This window comes from Mesoplodon densirostris, chromosome 6 (assembly GCF_025265405.1).
Source record: "Mesoplodon densirostris isolate mMesDen1 chromosome 6, mMesDen1 primary haplotype, whole genome shotgun sequence".
Lineage (NCBI taxonomy): Eukaryota > Metazoa > Chordata > Mammalia > Artiodactyla > Ziphiidae > Mesoplodon > Mesoplodon densirostris.
In genome coordinates, this window is record NC_082666.1 from 24,221,679 (window position 1) to 24,244,564 (window position 22,886).

General features: G+C 42.6%; 1 protein-coding gene across 1 annotated transcript in view; it reads left to right on the forward strand.

The window, feature by feature from the left end:
* Window positions 1-22,886, forward strand: part of LOC132491602 (stimulated by retinoic acid gene 6 protein-like) — a 74,157-nt gene that overhangs the window by 45,794 nt on the left and 5,477 nt on the right. The window contains exons 5-11 of the mRNA XM_060100464.1: window positions 1,063-1,183; window positions 2,770-2,815; window positions 5,213-5,341; window positions 9,602-9,672; window positions 11,075-11,186; window positions 13,773-13,926; window positions 19,861-19,936. Coding sequence (XP_059956447.1) covers window positions 1,063-1,183; window positions 2,770-2,815; window positions 5,213-5,341; window positions 9,602-9,672; window positions 11,075-11,186; window positions 13,773-13,926; window positions 19,861-19,936 — 709 coding nt within the window. The remainder of the gene's footprint in view (window positions 1-1,062; window positions 1,184-2,769; window positions 2,816-5,212; window positions 5,342-9,601; window positions 9,673-11,074; window positions 11,187-13,772; window positions 13,927-19,860; window positions 19,937-22,886) is intronic.

The window sequence follows — 22,886 nt, forward strand, 5'->3', positions numbered from 1 at the left end:
AATCAGATATTGATATCAAATGAGTCCTGTCACTTAGATTTGTTGTAGATGTTTGTTTTTGGTTTTGCTATCTTCACTGCTCTGTCTGCTTTCATGGTTGGGGGAATTCAGATAAATTAAAAAATTATGCTGTTGCAGCTTCTAACCTCACAGCAGTTATTCCTTTTATATGGTCCTTAGCTGCCAGTCCCCCACTATTCACATGTACACAAATACTGACCACCTCAACCAACCATCTCCCTTCCTTTGAGTGAGAAATGTCCTTCCTTCCCTCCTTCTCTCCATCCTACAAACTCCCACTTATATTTCATGGCCTTGCTAAATGTCACCACCTCCAGGATGCCTTCTCTGATACCCAGACCCCAGGTGAGGTCCATGACTTCCTCTTCTTGTCCTCACAGCAGGTTGAATATGCCTCTATTACCGTACATATCACATCGTTTACTTTCCTCCCTGTCTTCCCTATTGGACTGTAAGCATCTCAGAGCAAGAACTTTGTTCATTCCCCCATGTCCTTGGTGCCTGACCCACGACCCAGCTCAAAGTAGACACTTAGGAAAGGTCACCTTGCCCAATTACATTTTACTGGATCCTGTTAGACCATCTCAGAGCTAGTCAGTGACAGCATTAATATTATTATTGACTTATGGATGAAGTGCACAATAATTTACAAGAGGTTTTAGAACACAGTACATCACTGTTGTCTGTGTTGCTATGGTACACTTTATGGTGCTTTACTCTCAGTGATTTTTGTTTGTTCGTTTATGTGGTATGTTTCTGCCCATCATACTGTGAGCTAATCAAGGGCAGGGACAAAGTCTTCTTCATCTCAATAGTTAGCCCAGTGCCTGGCATGGAAGAGGTACCAGGAAGGGCCTGTTGCATGAATGCATGAAAGACATCCCTGCATTCCTCCTTGTACTAATCTGGGGCTTGTCCACTCATCTCCTTAAGTCCTGAGGTCTGTGACTGCAAGTCACACAAAACCCCACAGCTGCCCTGGGTCTCCCCTGAGCCCGTGAGAAGAGGAACTCACGTCATCTCTGGCCCTGTCTCTCCCAGCCTTTGTGCTTCTCATCGGAGGCATCGAAGTCGGCCTGTCCCACTTCCCCTTCTTTGCTTGCCTCTCGTCGGAGTCCCGGCTGGTCAGCTCCATCCTGGGGTTCAGCTACTCTCTGATCTGGTAAGATGGACTCTGCCTGCCTGGCCTCCTGCAGTTCCTTTGGCCATGGCTGGACTCTGGACAAGGGGCTGGAGGGGACCTGAGAGCTGTCTTTGGAGGGCACCTTGCCCAGAACCGAGGCCCAGGGCGGGTGGGCGGAGTGACTGGTCCAAGGCCCACTGCAGCCCCTCTTTGGAAACTGCACCTGAGGCTTCAGAAGGTCAGGCCTGCGTTCTGTCTGCTCCACAGGAGGCTGCTCGTGATGAGGACATTCCCAGAGGTCAGGGTTGTAGAGAAATGCATTGCTGTCAAGTGCCATCAGTGCCATGGTTAGGAGCAGGAGTCCCATTTGGGTGCTGCTTCTCCTCGCTGTCGCTGCTTCCTGGGAGCCCAGGAGAAAGTGCAGGTGCCTCAGCTGGGCGTTCAGTGCTGTCGCAGTCTGGCCTCTCCCCGTCTCTCCATGCCTGACAGTCTCTAGCACACACCTCCAGTCATGCAAGACTCCTATATTCCTTTCTCCGTCCACTTATTCATTCAGCAGACATCCCACTGTGAGCCAGGGAAAACACTGGAGGACAGGACAGACCCTCATGGAACATGTGTTCTGGCCTCTTTGTCTACATATTGCTATTCCCTGTGTGGATCATCTTCCCCCACTTGGCCCAGTGATAGATACATGCTCATCCTTTGTGGATCATAGCCCTCAGATGTGGGACCTTTCTGACCCTCCTCTTGAGCTCTGTGCCCTCAGCACTGACACCGGACTGACACAGAGCTGGCCCTGGGGAATATTTTCTGGCTGAATAATCCCATGAACACTTCTACCCTCCAGCCCTGAAACTCATGTCATTGCCTGCATCCCCCTTACTGGGCTGGCTTCCCCACTACAGCATTTTCTGTGGGGCAGGGGTCCCAGGCCCAGTGTGTGAACCAGTACAGGGGGCTCACAAGCAAATGATACCCCAATGGCTACAATTCCAGAGTTTGTGACTTGCTTTTTAAAAATTAGAAGAGAGGGTATTCAGGGTTAGACGTGGAATAATAACATCTTAACAGCCTCTGCAAGACTTTTTGAGCAGGAGAGGAAAGGGTGGTCAGAACCACTTAGCATCTTGGACACCTTGGGCACCTTGGGAGTATGACCAGGAATGTGTGTCCAGCCGGGAGAAAATGTTGAGGCTTATTCCTCAGGGCAGTGTTTACAGACAGGGCATGTCCCGTCAGCAAGAGCCTCGGTCCCAGAGTCAGGATACCTGGGTCTTGGTCCTGGCTCTGGGTGTGACTCTGGAGAAATCCCTTCCCCTCTCTGGGCTTCAGTCTCCCCACCTAAGTGATGAGGGGAGAAAGTAGGAGACCTCTCAGAGTCTTCCTGCTCTGCCGTTGTGGATCCCAGGATTATGTCCTCAGTGAGGATGTGTTAAATGAATTCAGTGTGCATGTACCTAGGCACAAGCTATATGCCTGATCTGGTGGGGTGTACTGGGAACCAGTCCTCCCAAGAAGGATTCAGAGGGGAGGTAACTCCAGGCAGGTGGTATCTGAGCTGTTTCCACAGGGGCTGTGCTGGGAAGGACCCCAGGACCCCAACCCTGGTTTCTGTCCTGCAGGTTTGCTGTCACCATCCTTCACATCACACAGTGTCCCCATGGGCAGGTGAGTCCCCGCTGAGCTGTGTTTAGAGTATTCAGTCCTATCACCATGGCCAACTCGCTGTGTGACCTGGGACAAGCCTTTGCCACTCTGGGCCTCAGCTTCCTCATGTGGACAAAAGAGGAGTTGGAGCCATTCATGATGCTTCCATTTGTAGAGCATCTTGTGTTCATCAGGTGTCATTCACAGGAGATGTTCTCTCAGTTGATGCTCATAGTGGCCTCTTAAGGGAGGGAAGCTCTTAGCAAACCTGTTTACAGGTGAGGAAACTGAGGCACAAGTATATTATGTAACTCTTGAGAAGAAGCAGATTTGGGAGTTGAGAGAAGGTCTGGCTGACTCTCAAGCTCATTTCTTTACATTCCTTCATGTAGCCTCAGTTTCTCTGTCTATAAAATGGGAGACTCAAACTAGATGAATCCCTTATCACGTTGCCATGCATCATCTTTCTCAGAATTAGAGGAAGCTGGTTCATCTGTTTAGCCCTGTACCCCAGGAAAAGGAGCAAGATGAAGGAGGGGTGTCGCACTGCACCTAGAAGGGTTACCAGGTGTGTGAGGGGAGTACGAAGAAGCCACCTGGGCCAGGAGCCCACGGGAGCCTTGCCAAAACCTTTCCTGGGCTTCAGTAACTATGGAGGATTAAAGGGTGTGATAAAGAGAGTCTGGGGGGAGCTGGACTAGAAAATGAGGCTGGTAGTCTGGGCCTTCCCTCTGCATCTCTGCACTGGGATTGAGGGCGTTCTGGCAAAACTCTGTCCCAAAAGAAGCCCTCCTGGGCTTCCCTGGTGGTGCAGTGGTTGAGAGTCTGCCTGCCTCCTGCCGATGCAGGGGACACGGGTTCGTGCCCCGGTCTGGGAGGATCCCACGTGCCGCCGAGCGGCTGGGCCCGTGAGCCATGGCCGCTGAGCCTGCGCGTCCGGAGCCTGTGCTCCGCAACGGGAGAGGCCACGACAGTGAGAGCCTGCGTACCGCAAAAAAAAAAAAGAAGCCCTCCTCCTTCCCACTGCTCACAGTCCCTGAGGTTCAGGATCACAGGTATTTTCTTTGGAGTCTTGGACAGCTTTCAGTCTTCCAGAGGTTCTTTGGAAATTTGAAATATTCATGGTTAATTGACAGGGTCTCACTTCTATGCTCAGAATCACTAACACCAAGAACTGCTACGTGCCAGGCGTTGTTCTAGGCTCAGTTCCAATCACTAACCGGAGAATCCTCAGGACACTTTGCAGACAGTGTGTTAGTGCCATTCCCAGTTCACTGATAGGAAAGGAAGGTTCAGGGCCTAACATGACTTACTAATTAAAGATCATGGGACTGAAATCCAGACTAAGGAATTAATGAAGATTTGTCCTCATGTTTTCAGATGTATTTATGAAACCTTTATTTATAAAAATAAGACATTAGAAAGGGTCTCAAATGTCAACTATTAGGGGAAAGTTTAGATAAAGTTTGGTTCATCTAAATAATGCACTATTATGCAGCATTAAAAATAATGTTCACAAATAATTTGTAACCATGTGGAGAAGTGATTATGCTATATACAAACCTACATATTTGGTACTATCTCTACTTATAATAGATATAGCTATATGGGTATAGATAAAGATGAAAGACACTGAAATACTGGCGGTGGTTATGTCTCACATATAAGCATGTGCTGGAGAGGAGGATGAAGACACGGGCCCGCACGTCTCAGAATGTGTCCGTCCCCCACCCTAACATCACTACATCAAAACTCTGATTTCTCCTTAGGGAGAAATACTCTGGAAACATAAAAAAAAATGAAACTAACCAGTAAATTATGAAAGATACATAACAATATGATTTGTCTTAAAACAGTGAAAAAAGTTTTTTATCAAAATGAAGCTCAAAATAGAAAAACTATGAGCACCATCTTGAGAGACCTGTTACTCTTGGGAGCTTGTGTTGCTCCCAAAATGATGACACTTATGGGCTCTCCCTCCCTCCTTCCTCCTTCCCCCCTCCCTCCCTCCTTCCTTCGTTCCTTCCTTTTCTTTTTCTCCTTCTCCCTCTCGCCCACGCCCTCCCCCTTCCTCTTCTCTCTCTCCCCCTTCTCTCTCTCTTTTACCCTCCTCTCTCTTGTGAGTATTTTCCAAAAGTAATATTTAATACCTAATGAGAAAAAGGCCATGAAAGCCCTTTGTATAAAATTAAATAAGGGTGCTAAGACTCAAGTCCAGGGCTGCTGGACTCCAAGTCCACTGCTTGTTCTGATGATGTGGGGCTGGGGGAGCGGGGATTGGCTGCTGACCTCCAAGCTCTGAGAGAGTGGGCCCTGGTGGAAGCAGGCTGGGGCAGGCAGGTTCCTGTGCACAGCCTCACCAGTGGCCTAGCCCTTCCCCACCTAGAGCCCACACCCCATGGTCTGCTTCTGTTGCAGTTTGTGGGGAAGTATGAGACTGTCATGTTCCACTGGCCCTCACTGCTCTGCCTGGCCTTCCTTCTGGGCCGCTTCCTGTACATGTTTGTCAAGTCTCTGAGGGTCCACCTGGGCTGGGAGCTCCAGACGGTGAGTACTAAGTAACAACACCGTGTGTGTCCTGACAGGTTAAGTTTTCCCAACAGCCTTGTGAGGTAGGTACTATTATTACTTCTCCCATTCTGTATTAGGAAACTTGGACCCAGAGGTGTCAGTTGCATTGCCCAAGGTCACATAGCTAGTCTGTAGCAGAGCCAGAACTGGAACCCAGAGAATTTGGTTGTTGAGGCTTTCTCTTACCCATTGTGCTTCTTTTTCTAGTTCCTCAAAGTAAAGAGTTAGGTTGTTTGCATGAGATCTTTCTTTTTTTCTTAATATAGGCATTTACTGCTATACACTGCCCTTTTAGAACTGAACCGCTTTTGCTGTATCTCATAAATTTCTGTATGTTGTATTTTCATTTGCTTCAAGATATTTCTGATTTCCCTTTTGATTTTTTCTTTGACCCATTGGTTGTTCAGGAGTGTATTATTTGTGAATTTTCCAATTTTCCTCCTGTTATCAACGTCTCGCTTTTTGTGGTCAGAAATTATGTCTGATATGATTTCAATCTTCCTATATTTAAGACTTGTTTTGTAGCCAAACATATGCTCTATCCTGGAAAATGTTCTTGAGAAGAATATGTATTCTGCTGCTATTATATGGAATGTTCTATAAATGTCTGTTTGGTCCATTTGGTCTATAGTGTTGTTCTAGTCAGCTGTTTCCTTATTGATTTTCTGACTGGATTATCCATTGTTGAAAGTGTGGTGTTGAAGTCCTCTACTATTATCATGTTGCTGTTTATTTCTTCCTTCAGTTCTGTTAATATTTATTTTATATATTTAGGTGCTCTGATATTAGGTATGTATATGTGTTTACAATTTTTATATCATTTTGATGAACTGACCTCTTTATCATTATATAATGACCTTCTTTGTCTCTTGTGATAGTTTTTGACTTAAAGTCCACTTTGTCTCATCACCCCCCACCCCTGCTCTATTTTAGTTACCATTTTTATGAAATATCTTTTTCCATCCTTTTGCTTTCAGCCCATGTGTGTCCTTAAGGCTAAAGTGAATCTCTTGCAGATAATCTATATGTGGAATTTTTTTTTTAATTCACTTAGCCACTCAGTGTCTTTTGATTGGAGAATGTAATCTATTTACATTTAAAGTGATTACTGATAGATAATGACTTAAAATTGCCATTTTGTTAATTGTTTTCTGTTTGGTAATTCCTTCTTCCTTTCTCCTTTCTTCCTTTGTGATGTGATGATTTCTTTGTAGAGGTATGCTTTGATTCCTTTATCTTTTGTGTGTAGAATACAGGTGTTTTTCTTTGTGATTACCATGAGGCTTAAATGAAACATTTTATAGTTATAATAGTCTATTTTAAGTTGATAACAGTTAAACTTCAATTGCATAGAACTCTATACTTTTACTTCTCCTCCCCAACATTTTATGTGATTTATGTCACAGTTTACTACTTTTTATATTGTTCAACCATTAACAAATTATTGTAGCTATAGTTATTTTATTTATTTATTTTTTTGCGGTACGCGGGCCTCTCACTGTTGTGGCCTCTCCCGTTGTGGAGCACAGGCTCCGGACGCGCAGGCTCAGCGGCCATGGCTCACGGACCCAGCCACTCCACGGCATGTGGGATCTTCCCGGACCAGGGCACAAACCCGCGTCCCCTGCATCGGCAGGTGGACTCTCAACCACTGCGCCACCAGGGAAGCCCTATAGTTATTTTTAATACTTTTGTCTTTTAACTTTTATACTAGAATTAAAAGTAATTTATGCAGCACCATTACAGTATTAGAGTATTCTGAATTTGACTACATATTTACCATTACTAGTGATTTTTATACTTCCATATGTTTTTTTTTTTTTTTTTTTTTTTTTTTTGGCGGTACGCAGGCCTCTCACTGTTGTGGCCTCTCCCTTTGCAGAGCACAGGCTCCGGACCCGCAGGCTCAGCGGCCATGGCTCACGGGCCCAGCCGCTCCGCGGCATGTGGGATCTTCCCGGACGGGGGCACGAACCCGTGTCCCCTGCATCGGCAGGCAGACTCTCAACCACTGCGCCACCAGGGAAGCCCTCCATATGTTTTTAATGTTGCTAATTAGCATCATTTTATTTCAACTTGAAGAACTCACTTTAACATTTTTTGTAGGCAGGTCTAGTGGTAATAAATTCCCTCAGTTTTTGTTTGCCTGGAAAAGGACAGTTTTGGCAAGAGTCGTATTCTTGATTGGCAGGTTTTTTCTTTCTGTATTTTGAATATATCATCCCACTTCCTCCTGGCCTGCAAGGATTTTGCCGAGAAGTCCCGTGATATCTTTAAACGGGTTCCCTTGTATGTGTACTTTCAAAATTCTCTCTTTGTCATTGACTTTTGACATTTTGATTATAATGTGTCTTGGTGAAGACCTCTATATATTCAGTCTGTTTGAGGCTTTATGGATCTGGATGTTCATTTTCCTCCCCAGATTAGGGAAACTTTCTGCCATTATTTCTTTTTTTTTCTCCACACCCCCCCAATTTATTTATTTATTTATTTTTTGGCTGCACTGGATCTTAGTTGTGGCATGTGAGATCTTTGTTGCAGCCTGGGGGGTCTTTAGTTGTGGCGCGTGGGATCTTTTAGTTGCAGCATGCAGAATCTTTAGTTGTGGCATGTGAACTCTTAGTTGTGGCATGTGGGATCTAGTTCCCTGACCAGGGGTGGAACCCAGGCCCCTTGCATTGGGAGTGCATAGCCTTAGCCACTGGACCACCAGGGAAGTCCCCATTATTTCTTTTTTTAAAAAATATTTATTTATTTTATTTATTTGTTTTCCTTATTTATTTTTTTTTGGCTGCGTCAGGTCTTAGTTGCAGCACATGGGATCTCTGTTGAGGCATGCAGGATCTTTTCATTATGGCGTGTGGTCTGCTTGGGTTTCTCTCTAGTTGTGACGTGCAGGTTTTCTCTCTCTAGTTGTGGTGTGCAGGCTCCAGGACACATGGGCTCAGTAGTTGTGGCGTGTGGGCTCCAGAGCATGTGGGCTCTGTAGTTTGTGGCATGTAGGCTCTCTCATTGAGGCGCGCAAGCTCAATAGTTGTGGCATGTGGGCTTAGTTGTGCCATGGCATGTGGGGTCTTAGTTCCCCGACCAGGGATCGAACCCGCAATCCCTGCATTGGAAGGTGGATTCTTTACCACTGGACTATGAGGGAAGTCCCCCCATTATTTCTTTATGTAGCTTTCTGCCCTTTTCTCTTTCTCTGTTCCTTCTAGGACTACAGACGGACTCCCCCACCCCATCGACCCCCTGCCCCATTTCCCTCCTCTTAGCTTTCCCCAGACTATTCCGCCATGCTGATCCCCTCAGTGTTCTGGGTGGTGTGAGACAGGAATGGATCTGTTGGGCAGTGTCCCCCAAGACTGGGGAAGCTGGGCTCTCATTTCACTTTTATTTTCCCTCATGGGAGAAATTACAAGCTAAGAGGGCCTTCTCTCTATGCCCTGAGCTATATACTACTTTGGAGGAGGAGTGATGTTGGTAAAGTGAAACTGTTCTCCTTGTTCTCTTTAATGCATCTATTCTTAGAGTTTTTGCTTAACTAGAGTGCTGTAACCTCCAAGGTAGATACTTGGGCCCCCACAAAGTTACTCTCACCTATGGGAGGTTGTCAAAATTGGTGTATCTGAGGGCATATGGGAACTGGAACCTCCTGTTCCTCCAGCTTGCTGATGTCACTTATGAGTCAGAATTATAACCAGGTCTTTTTTACTCTACGCAACATCTGCAATATATAAGATTTCATCTCACAGTGTGTAAAATTTACATATTCAGTATATTGGCAAAACAGATGACTATTGTGGAAAGCTCATTACACTTGGAGAAAACATTTCAAAACATACTATTAAAGTTCATTTCAAAATAAGAAATGAGCAAGAGAAATTCCTTTTCATAAAAAATAAAAACACTGGGATTTTGGGTGTTTCATTTCTGGAACAGTGTTTTGAACTATGATGAGAAATCACCAAATGTCAAAGGAAAAAATCGACTTCACAAAACAAAGGCTGGTGTAAAGCAGTAAGCAGAAGAGTCAAGGAAGGTCAGGCCTCTGGCATTTCATGAAAGAAGTGCTTGGTAGACAGGAGACGGGACCCTACAGTTTCTTCAATAAATGACGGGTGTCTGGGAATGGCAAGTTTTACCGAAAATCCTGGCCTCTATGGAAATAGCCCCTCAAAGAGACCAAAGCCCTAACAAGACTTTGTGAGCCAAAACATCAACCTCTCTCTTTTCTCACAGGAAGAAAAGGCTTTCCTGGAAGTTCACCAGGCAGAGCACGTCAAACAGCTCCTGAGGAAGTGCCCCCTGCAGTAAGCACAGTTATATTTGTTCACGCCCCTCGGTGTTTGCACCAATACTGATGAGCCCTGACAGTGTCAGAGACCTGGAGATGACTGGAAGAGCGCTGTTTTAGGACGCTTGTTTGCTAATAACAGAAACTCAACTCAAATGGAATTAAAGAGAAACAGGAAAGTTATGGCCTTACATAATTAAAAAGCCTAGAGGTCACCAGTTTTCAGACACAGATGGATCCAGGGGTTTGATTGATATAATCAGAACTAGGTCTCTTTCCCTCATCTCTCAGCTCTGCTTTTACCTATGTTAAACTCTTAGTTAGGTAGGCTTCCTCCCCGTGGTGGCCCCCAGAATCTCGAAGCTTATACCCTCCTGTCTTAAGCTCATAGAGAAGAGAATGTTTTCTTTCAAATAATTCAAACAAAATTCCCATGAACATGTTTCATTGGATCAAGTTGGACCACATGGCATCCCAGAACCAATTACTGTGAGTAGGTGATTGGAGTAAACTGATTGTTAAACCAGGGTCACATGTTCACCATGGGAACTAGGAAGTGGTTCAGTCTCACTTAACCACCAGGACTGATGGTGGGGAAGAGTAGATTCCCAGAGAAAAACTGTGATGTTGTTACCAATAAAAGAGGACATAGCTCTTGGCCAGGCAAGAACACCTGGTCTTCAGTGACCATTCAAGTCACCCTACCCCTGCCACTGCCACTGTGCACAAGGGTATATTCCCAGAGAAGGGATATGTCTAACCAGGTCCTACAGTGGCAAAACTAGTTCTTTGGTTAGAGTTACATTTGGCTACATATAGCAGAAAATGCAAAATAATCATGGCACAAATAAAAGAGAGATTTCTTTCTTTCTCATGTAAAAGAATTCTGGAGGCAGGCAGTCCGTACTAACCCTGGACTGCCCACCATGCAGTTTACCCATTGTCTGTCTTTCTGTTCCAGTAACGTGGTTTCCATCATGAAGGCTGTCTGTGGCCCAAGATAGATGCTGGGGCTCCAGCCTGGGCCAGCCACCATGTCTGCCCTTCAGATGGCAGGCAGGAGAAAAGAATAAAGTCAAAGGGAATCCTCCCAGCTGTGTCAGTTCCACCTGCCCAGCCTCCCCAAAGTCCCACACCACATCTCTGGTCACGTCTAATTGGCTTGCTTAGTCTTGGTCACTCTTAGCTGTAAGAGAGGTCGGGAACTATAGCCTTTTATTTGGTAGATTGCTGTACTGAATAAAACTGAGTCTTTGTTCTTAAGAATAAGGGGAGAATGAAAACTGTGGAATCTACCACTGCTCTTTCTCTTCACTATACTCTAAGGTGAAGAAGAGGAGATGATATTATTTTCAGAAGAATCAGGCATTTGTTTACCAGCCACAACCTGTCTTCTCTTGATGTTTATTCATTCACAGAGAGAGAGAAAAGTCTTGGTTCCAAACCAGGATATATGAGTGGGACCCCTACTTTCAGTTCCCAAGCAGGATGATTGGAACCACTGTGTTGGCTTTCATCTGCCTGTACCTTGTAAGTATATCTAAGCAAATCCTTTATTATTTTATAAATGGGGTGGGTCTAGGATAGGGGTTGTTCTTTAAAAGCTGGGTCAAAATTGAGTATCTCTAAATCAAAGAAGTACAGTTCTTTGACCCCACCATTTTGACTCCAAGGACACTTTATTTATTTATTTATTTTTTGCGGTACGCGGGCCTCTCACTGTCGTGGCCTCTCCCGTTGCGGAGCACGGGCTCCGGACGCGCAGGCTCAGCGGCCACAGCTCACAGGCGCAGCCGCTCTGTGGCATGTGGGATCTTCTCGGACCCGGGGCACAAACCTGTGTCCCCTGCATTGGCAGGCGGACTCTCAACCACTGCGCCACCAGGGGAGCCCCTCCAAGGACACTTTTACTCATGTGGTGAATATTACTAATAAATATAATCGAGTTATTTACGGAGACTTCCAGTTTCCAATTCCACATGTAAAGAACTTGCAAGATGCCACTCCATCTTAACAACAAATACAAATCTGAACAAATTGAAGAATCAACAACTCTTCTTAGATCCCTAAGAGCAGTGAGGTCATGGAGCAAACCTTTACCCCTAAAACTGAAGAGACACGATCATCACAGAATGGAGCAGAAACCCCATGGCAACCAGTGCCAAGGTAGGAAAATCTGAACTGTAATTGATGCCATCAATCAATTGGATATTTTGGAAATCCAAAGACTACTTCATCAACAACAGCACAATACACATTCTTCTCAAGAGTAAATGGAAAATTCAACAAGATAGACTATATCCTGGACCATAAAACACGTCTTAATAAATTTAAAAGAATAGAAATCATACAATATCTGCTCTCAGATCAAAGTGGAATTAAACTAAAAATCAATAACAGAAAGATAACGGAGAATCTGCAAGTAGTAGGTATTAAAAACAACACACTTTTAAGTAACATATGAGCCAAAGAAAAACATCAAGGGAAATTAAAAATATTTTGAACAGATGAAAATGAAAACACAACTTATCAAAATTTGTAGGAGGCGGCAAAAGCAGTGCTTAGAGGGAAATTTATAGCATTGAATGTACATATTAGACCTGAAGAAAGATCTTAAATCAGTCGTCTAAGCTTTCACCTTAGGAAACGAACAAACAAAAAAGAGCAAATTAAAATGCAAAGTAAGCAGAAGAATAGATGTAATAAAAATTAGAGCAGAAACCTATGAAATTGAAAACAGGAAGTCAATAAAGTACAGAATCAAAGCATTTCACGTGGTCATTATTATCTGAGGTAAAATGTCTGAGTCAAAAGCAGGGTCAAATGGTGGGATAAAAATGGCCAAATTGTCTTCTGCTCATTTTAAATGTACTAGGATGATACCTATATAAACTAATCCTGTGATTAAGTTTTAAGTGAATGTATTAGGTTATGATGAAGTACCACATAAACCCACAAATTTCAGTGACAACACTGAATATATTTTTGCCCACCTAACAGTGTTGAGTGAGTGTTGAGGTTTGGGAGGTAGCAATCTTCCACGTGTTTGTTCCATAACTGGTTTCTCCATCATGTGCCTTCATCATCCCTGAGCACCCTCACCACCTGCATCCAGTCAGCAGAAGGAGAAAGCAGGCAGCAAAATGCATGTGAGAGGTTTTCAAAGGCCATGTGGACCCAGCACACATTCCTTCCACTCTTTTTCCATTGACAAGAACCTTGTTATGTGCCCACATCTAACTCAAGGGAGGCTGGCAAATATAGTCCAGCCTGCGCCCAAAAAAGGGGAGAAGAGATTTTAATGGACAACTAGCTAGAGTTCTCTGCAGCAGTGGGTAAATCACTCGGTGTTATTGTGTTTATTAAATCATTATTGGTTGTCTACTCTATGCCAAACACTATACTAAGACCTGGAAGAGAGAAGAGAGCTGATTCAGCAGAGTCTTGGCCTGGGAGTAGCCCATGGTCTAAGACAAGAAGATAAAATACGGTATGAAGTACTGCCGTCTAACTAGAGAAAAAGAAAAGGTAAAAGTGCTTTGGAAATTTAGTGAATTACTCTGGATTGAGAACCTGCCTGAAAATAGTAGCATTTGAGCTCCACATTCAGTTCGGTTGATGAAGTAAAATGGCGTCAGGGACTCTAGAAGCAATGGCATGATGATGGGGGCATGAGGGCAGGATGACAGGATGATAGGAGGGGAGCAAGCATGACATGCATACAGGAAACAGCACCTCCTCCAATTTGGTCATTGCCAAGATACAAGAAAGGGAACGGTGAGAAGTGTCTGGAATTGTCCCCAGGGTCACCCCTTATTCAAAGTTCACTCTGTTTTAATTATTTCACTCTGATTTAATTAATGTTTGAAGAGTTCTTTGAGCCCTTGTGGTGCCTACTCTTATATGCTGTTGTGTGAAAAACAGAGTTTGGGGTGACTCCTGTCTTCAAAGAAGTCACAATCCCATTCATCTCAGTAGCAAGTGTCCAGAGTCTATTGCAGATGAGTTTTGAGCTTCAGAGAGTTTTGACCTCAAAACCAAAGAGAGACCCATATGTTATTCATATACTGAGCTGGACTCAGGTGAGACCTTGAAAGATTTGCTCTGTGTCCCCAGTTCATTGTCATTGAGTTCTGCATGTTCGTGTATGTGAGAGATGAGCTGGATGTGTTTGAAGGCGAATTGGAGAGCTACGTTGCCTCCGTGAACCAGACGGGTACCCTGACCCCAGTCCTCCTGCAGGTGAAAGAGCTGATTAACGTCACCAAAGGTAAAACCATCCTCCACCTTTCTTCCTGCTGCCTGTGTAGGAAACAGAGAGGGACTTGTGACTTGTGGCAGGTGCACACCTATAGTGATTATTGCTGCTGGTCTTGATATTACCTGTGTTACAATTGCTCTATGCCTCCCTGGGTTGACTCGAAGGAAAAAGGGGTCAGGACACAGGCCATTTTGTTAGAACCTATTTGAGGCTGAATTTTCTAATCTCAAATAGCCTATTTTGTTTGATGCCAGTGGAAACAACTAAAATCATTATATTTTTTTCACTTTGGAAAAGATAAAACAGTGGTCCGTGACTTTATTATTATATGAAAAGTTTACTTATATCATTCAAATTTAATTTCTGCTTAGTTCAGGTTGCTTTAACAAATTACCATAGACGGTGTGGCATAAAAACAAACATTTATTTCTCACAGTTCTGGAGACTGGGAAGTTGAAGGTGCTAGCAGACCTGGTGTCTGGGGAGGGTCTGTTTCCTGACTTGCAGATGGCCACCCTCTCTTTGTGTCCTCACATACTGGATGGAGAACAGGGAGGGGAAGCAAACTCTCTCATGTATCTTCTTATAGGGCACTAATTCCATCATGAGGGCTCCACCCTTATGATCTAATCACCTCCCAAAGGCTCCATTTCCAAATACCATCACACTGGGGATTAGGGTTTTAACACATGAATTTTGTGGGGGGTGGGAGAAACACACATTCTGTCCATAACAGTCACTTTACCTTAAAATAGTAGCTTTCTTTGAAAATGACATACTCTAATTATATGTCCATTGCCCATGAAGGAAGGAAAGTTCTTCACTGTTCCTTGTTGAGAAAGGACCTGGACAAGATGTCAGGATAAACTCTGTCATTGGACAAGTCAGGTCCCTTCTCTTGGCCTCAGTTTCCTCATCTTTAAAATGGGACTGGGATGAGGGTACCAAATGGTTTCCAAAAGCCTTTGTAGCTCTGACATTTAATGGCTGTAAATTACCATATGTTCCTTAAGCCATGAAACAGGTGATGCAAATAATATTTTCACTTAAGACTCACAAGCTAGTAGAATATCAAAACCAGAGGGGAATAGAACTACTGTGAATTATTTGAGGAACATTCTCTTACACATACATGAGATAGAAGGTCACACTAAGGTGGGTACTGCTTCTTCCATATTACCATACTTTTTTGTTGCCCTTGAACACTTTATTCATCTTTAATGTTCTGCCTGATGAGTCCCTTCCTATACACTCAGCGAGCATATTCTAGTGTTTGATTTAATAATACTTGTTTCAAGTCATACTTCTGAAAATTCACATTTCTACCCCTGTTTTGGGCAACTTTTTATTTTATTTTATTTTATTTTTTCTTTTTGCGGTATGTGGGCCTCTCACTGTTGTGGCCTCCCCCGTTGCGGAGCACAGGCTCCGGACGCGCAGGCTCCGGACGCGCAGGCTCAGCGGCCATGGCTCACGGGCCCAGCCGCTCCGCGGCATATGGGATCCTCCCAGACCGGGGCACGAACCCGTATCCCCTGCATCGGCAGGCGGACTCTCAACCACTGCGCCACCAGGGAGGCCCTGGGCAACTTTTTAATACTAACCTCAGTTACTTGGTCTGGGTGAATTATAGTGAGTATATCACCGTATTCACTCATGTTTTGTCTCCTCTTTGATATATTTCTCACGTTTAGACACTTTAAGAATCAGTATATAACATTTTCACTCTGTCTCAATCTCTTCCAGCTTTAAACAGCTACCCTCTTTCCAAGAGAGACTCTTAGGCTGAACATGCTTCACCTTTGGAATGATAAAGGCATTAAATTAAAGGTGTGCGGTCATGTTCTTGCTGCTGGCTGGAAAATGTCTGCACTCACTCTTCTTGTGGCCAGACTCCTTCCATCCTCTCCTTCCAAGGATGTGTCCCCTGCATACCCTGGGGTGAGATTTATGGTGGTTTACGTGCATCCTTTGTGTTGGTGGAGGTTTGGGATAGAGCAATTGCCTAGTCCTGGTGATGCCGATAAAGACACATCTGAAACTTGAAAGGAATGGAAATCAGCTTTCTTTTTCCTTCTTTTTAAAAACAGCTTTATGAAGATATAACTCATATACCATACAATTCACTCATTTAAAGTGTACAATTCAGTGGTTTTTAGTATTTTGAAATTTATGCACCCATCACCACAGTCAAATTTAGAACATTTTCATCACCCTAAAAGAAATCATGACCACTTTCAGTCACTCCCCATTTCTCAACTCTCCCAGGCCACTATTTTCTGGCTCTATAGATTTGCCTATTCTGGACATCTTATATAAATAGAATCATACAATACGTGGTCTTTTTTGATTGGCTTCTTTCACATAGCAAGATATTTATAAGGTTCATCTATATCATAGCATGTGTCTCAGCTTCATTCTTTTTTATTGCTGAATTTTTTTTTTTTTTTTTTTTTTTTTTTTTGCGGTACACAGGCCTCTCACTGTTGTGGCCTCTCCCATTGCGGAGCACAGGCTCCGGACGCGCAGGCTCAGCGGCCATGGCTCACGGGCCTAGCCGCTCCGCTGCGTGTGGAATCTTCCCGGACCAGGGCACGAACCCGTGTCCCCTGCATTGGCAGGCAGACTCTCAACCACTGCGCCACCAGGGAAGCCCTATTGCTGAATTTTATTCTGTTGTATGAATATACAATATTGTATTTATATATTTGTCTGTCGATGCAAATTTGGGTTGTTTCAACTTTTGGTTATTATGAATAATACTGCTGTGAACATTCATCTACAAGTTTTTCATATATTTTTATATATATTGGGTATATACTAAGGAGTGGAATTCTGGCTCATGTGGTAATTATGTTTAAGCTTTTGGGGGAATTGCCAGACCGTTTACAAAAGCAGCTTCATCACTATGTATTGCCATCACCAATGTATGAGAGGTCCAGCTTCTATATCTTCATCAACATTTGTTAACATCTATTTTTTATTATAGCCATCTAGTATATATGAAGTGGTATCACATTGTATTTTTTTAAATTGAAGTATAATTGATTTATAATGTTTCAGGTATATAGCAAAGTGATTCAGATATATATCTATATCTATATCTATCTATCTATCTATATATATATACACACATATATATTATTTTTCAGATTCTTTTCCATTATAAGTTATTACAAGATATTGACTATGGTTCCCTGTGCTATACTGTAGGCCCTTGTTTTTTTTAATCTATTTTATATATAGTAGTGTGTATCTGTTAATCCCAAATTCATAATTTATCCCTCTTCCTCCCCCGCACCTTTGGTAACCGTAAGTTTGTTTTCTATGTCTATGATTCTGTTCCTGTTTTGTAAATAAGTTCATTTGTATCATTTTTTTAGATTCCACATATAAGTGATATCATGTTATATTTATTTTTCTCTGACTTCACTTAGTATGATAATCTCTAGGTCCATCCATGTTGCTGCAAATGGCATTATTTCATTATTTTTTATGGCTAAGTAATATTCCATTGTATGTATATACCACATCTTCTTTATCCATTCATCTGTTATTGGACACTTAGGTTGCTTCCATGTCTTGGCTATTGTAAATAGTGCTGCTATGAACATCAGGGGTGCATTGCGGTTTTGATTTTCATTTCCCTGATGGCTAATGACGTTGAGCATCTTTTCATGTACTTATTGACCATTTGTACATCTTCTTTGAGTAATGACTACTGAGATTCTTTGCCCACTTTAAAATTAGCTTATTTGTCTATTATTGAGCTGTAAGAGTTCTTTGTATATTCTATATACACATCCTTTACAAGAGATATAATTTACAAATAATTTCTTCCATTCTGTGGGTTGCTTTTTCACTTTTTTGATGGTGTCCTTTGAAACACAAATGCTTTTAATTCTAATGTGGTCTAATATATCTTGTTTTCTTTTATAACTTGTGCATGTCTAAGAAACCATTGTCTAACCCAAGGTCACAAAGATTTACTCTCATATTTTCTTCTGAGACTTTTATCATTTTAGCTGTTACATTGAGTGTATGATCCATTTTGATTTAATTTTTGTATACGGTGTGAGTTAAGGTTCTAACTTCATTGTTTTACATGTGAATATCAGTTTCCCCTGCACTATTTGTTAATAGGCATATTCCTTCCCCATTGAATTGTCTTGTCATCCTTGTTGAAAATACATTGACAATGGGGGTTTACTTCTGGATTCTCAATTTATTCCATTGGTCTATTTGTATATCTTTACGGCAGTATCACACTGTCTTATTACCGTAGCTCAAGAAATGTGAGTCCTGGGGCTTCCCTGGTGGCGCAGTGGTTGAGAGTCCGCCTGCCGATGCAGGGGACGCGGGTTCGTGCCCCGGTCCGGGAAGATCACACATGCCGCGGAGTGGCTGGGCCCGTGAGCCATGGCCGCTGAGCCTGCGCGTCCAGAGCCTGCGCTCCGCAACGGGAGAGGCCACAACAGTGAGAGGCCCGCGTACCGCAAAAAAAAAAAAAAAAAAAACCAAAATGTGAGTCCTGTAATTTTGTTCTTCTTTTTCAAGGTTGTATAGCCTATTCAGGGTCGCTTCATTTTTATATGAATTTTAGGATTAGCTTGTCAATTTATCCAAAAATGACATTGGAATTTTGACAGGGATTTGAATCTGTAGATCAATTTAGGGAGTATTGCAGTGTTCACAAAGAACAACCAATACGTAAAAGTGATACGTTTTTCCATTAATTTAGGTCTTCTTTAATTTCTTTCAACAAGCTTTTGTAGTTTTAAGTGTACAAGTTGTATACTTCTTTTACTAACTTTATTCTGAAGTATTTTATTCTTTATGATACTATTGCAAATGCAGTTGTTTCTTACTTCATTTTCATATTATTTGTTGGTAGTGTATAGCAATACAATTGACTTTTATATATTGGTCTTGTGTCTTACAACCTTGCTGAACTCATTTATTAATTCATTTTAGGATTTTAGGATTTTCTATATATAAGAACATGTTGTTGGTGAATAGAGATAGTTTTATTTCTTCCCTTGCAGTCTGGATGCATTTTCTTGCCTAACTACCCTGGCTAGACCCTCCAGTACAATGTTGGATAGAATTGGCAAGAGCAGACATTGATTTTCTTATTCTTGAGCTGATGGGGAAAGCAGTCTGTTTTTCACCAATTAAGTATGATGTTAGCTGTGGGTTTTTGGCAGATGCTTTTTATCCAATTGAGGAAATTCCCTTCTATTTCTAGTTTATGGAGTGATTTGAATTATAAAGAGGTGTTGGATTCTTTCGAATGCCTTTTCTGTACCTATTGAGAGTCGGCTTATACAGAAGCTTTTACTTCCTTCCCTCTGTCTCCATCCCTCTCTCACAAGCACACAGAATCATTCTGAAAGCAAGTTAGGTACGAAATATTAAAAACATACTGAAAGATGGATGAATGAATAGTCAAGACCTTGATTCCAGTTACCGTTGCACGAGGTGACTGTTTATTGGGGGTGGGTAACCACCCCCCAAAAAGCGGAGATTGGAAGTTCAAGAATTCATGATGTTTTACTAGGCTGGAGGCTACCTACAATGTGTACGCTCCATAATTTTCTTTTTCTATTACTCACTGTAGATTGAAAATATTAATACCAAAGGAAAAGATTATAAATAAGCAGGAAATAAAGGATATCGAGGGTATGTGGCTAAAATGAAACAGAAAATAAGCAAAACGTTATTTGCACAAGAGGTGTGTTAAAGGAAGTACAGTATATTTTGCCCAAACCTTTCTGTTGTGAGTTTCTGCATTTTAGTTCCCCGACCAGGGATTGAACCCAGGCCCTCAGCAGTGAAAGTGCAGAGTCCTAACCACTGGACCACCAGGGAATCCCCTCTGCATTTTTAAAATAGTTTCTGGTTCATCTTCTGAGGCCTCTCGTATCACCTCTTCTGTTTCAGGAGTCTGGGTGGTGACCATCTTGCCTGCCTCCCTCACGTGTGTGAGCTACCTGTTTCACATCTTGGCTTGTTACAGGTAAGAGGGTTCTCGGAGTCATTTGTGTGTCTTCAGCCAGGAAAGCAGCTGACAGACTTTTCTCAGAATTCCCAAGCAGTGCCAGCAGTGCCCAAATTGGGAACAGCAGTATATATAGGGTCTAGGGACAACCGTACCTATTGGTAGTAAAAGACAAAAACAAACAAACAAAAAACTATTGATTTGAGCTCCCACTATAAGCTTGACATTGTGATTAGAGTCTTCTTTTGGTTTTCAGCAAAACCCTAAGCGGTACTTTCATCTCCATGTTCACTGCTGAGCAGGTGAGACTCAACAAAATAACTTTAGCCAGGCTATTAGCAGCTGATCTTGTCTTCTGGCCCCTTCTGACCTTGTCATTTCTTGTACACTTCTGCATTGTACTAGGTGTTAGACCCACCCTCCTCTCCAGGACTAATCACACTGCGCTCCCAGCAGGTGAATCTGGCTCAAGGGGACCTCACAGGAGGTTGGGACAAGGGAACCAGGGGCATCAGTCTCAAGAACAGCAGCACAGGAGGAGGGGATGACCTTCAGTATGTAGCTGGCATTTGCATGCAGACAGAAGTTGAATTTAGGCGTCTATTGCTCCCTTTTCTCTCCATTTCTCTGCCTTTGTCTCTGCCTCTCTCTATACCTCTCTCTCTCTGTCTCTCTGTCTCAGTCTCTGGTTCACAGCCACCCACTCACTCAGAGGAAGCCCAGGGCCAATTCCCGCCCCTGCAGAGCATCCTGCATCCTCCCCATCTGGCTACCCAAAGGTTGGGTCTCTTGCAGATGACATCTAAGTGAAGACTCTCCTGGCACAAAGAGCCCCAGCTCTCCATCCCAGCCCTGCCTTGCTCCCTGTCTCTGCTTTCTTCTCCCTGGGCTCTGTGGGTGGACTGGACACTGCTGCTTACCCTTTCCCTGCCTGTTGTAGTGACATGTCTGCTACTTCCTTCATTAGCCTATAAGTGGCTGGGAGATATTCACTGAGGCATTTTACCACAAGGAACAACCACAATGCAGAGCTGGCTGCATGGATGTGGGTGGAGGGTAGCTGAGGGCACAGGGACAAGAAGGCACCTGTGGTGGGGAGGCCTCCTTCCGGTCCACACCTGTCACCCAGGAGTGATAATCCCTGCCCCGCCTCCTTTACAGGACCATGGGGCAGAGGAAATAATGGATGAGAAAGCACCCTTTGGACAGCACTAGCACTGTGCCAGTGTCGTTATTTTTCTTATAATTATGCCAACCTATCTATAGGCTTGTGTTTTAAAAAAAAAGTTACCAAAATATTTAGTGTAAAGTAAGTCTTCTTCCCATCAGGCCCCAAATTGTTGCCCAAGAGCTAAGCACTGTTATTCATTTTCTGTGCGCCCTTCCAGAAATTTTCTCTGCAAATGTATCTGTGCGTGTTTGTATTCCTGGTTGCACACCCTACTCTGGTACTGCCAAACAGAAACACGATGAAAGCCACAGATACAATTTTACATTTTCTAATAGACACTATTTAAAAAAGTTAAAGGAGAGGTGAAAATAATTTAATAATATATGTTATTTAACCTAGCATAACTCAAATATCATTTCATTATGTAATAAATATGCAAACTATGAATGAGATACTTACATTCTTTATTTCATACTAAGTCTTCCCAATTCAGTGGTGATGAAATTGCAAAATAACCTGGAAATTGCTGGAATGGGATGTTAAGAAAAAAGGAGGATACAGATGTGAATGTGGACTGTGAACAAAACTATGCCAACCTAATCTTTAGGCAAAGGGCCAGGCTGAGACGGGCACATGGGAAAAGCACACAGTGATTTCTTTGGGTGCTGGGATTGTGAGGAATTGTGGCTTCTTTTTCATTTCATTTTATGTTGTTATAAGTGGGGGGCTATCGTTAAAATTTTTTTTGAAATAATATTATATAGGTAATGTATATTCATTGTAGAGAAAATAAGAAAATAGAGCAAGCTAAGGAAACTAAAAGCCACACACACAGTCTCAACAATCACATTCAGTCACCATTGAGATTAGGTAGCTATATGCTATTTTTACAAAATATATTAAGTTTAAGATTTTTAAATCATCAGGGAAATGCAAATCAAAACCACAATGAGATGTCACCTCACATCTTTCAGAATGGCTATTACCAAAAAGACAAGAGATAAGTGTTGACAAGGATGTGGAGAAAAGGAAACCCTCCTACACTGTTGGTGGGAAGGTAAATTGGTACAACCATTATGAAAATAGTATGGAGGCTCCTCAAAAAATTAAGAATAGAGCTACTATATGATCCAACAATCCCACTCCTGGGCATATATCCAAAAAAGTGGAAACAATAATTTAAAAAGATACATGCACCCCAGTGTTCTTTGCAGCATTATTTACAATAGCCAAGATATGGAAGCAACCTAAGTGTCCATGGATGGGTGAATGGGTAAAGAAGATGTGGAATACACACACACACACACACACACACACACCAGAATTCTACTCAGCCATAAAAAAGAATGAAATCTTGTCATTTGTGACAGCATTTATGTCCTTGAGGACATTATGCTAAGTGAAATAAGTCAGATGGAGAAAGACAAATACCATATGATTTCACTCATATATGGACTCTAAACAAAACAAAACTAAAACTAAACTCATAGAACAGATTGGTGGTTACCAGAGGTGGGGTGGGGGGAGTGAAATGGGTGAATGGCATTAAAAATCACAAACTTTCAGTTATAAAATAAATAAGTCATAGGGATGTAATGTACAGCATGGTGACTATAGTTAAAAAATAGTGAATATTTGAAAGTTTATAAGAGAGTAGATTAAAAGTTCTCATCACAAGAAAAAAATTTTTGTAACTGTGCAGTGACAGATATTAACAAGACTTACTGTGATCATTTCACAATATATACAAATATCGAATTATTATATTGTACGCCTGAAATAATATCATGTTATATG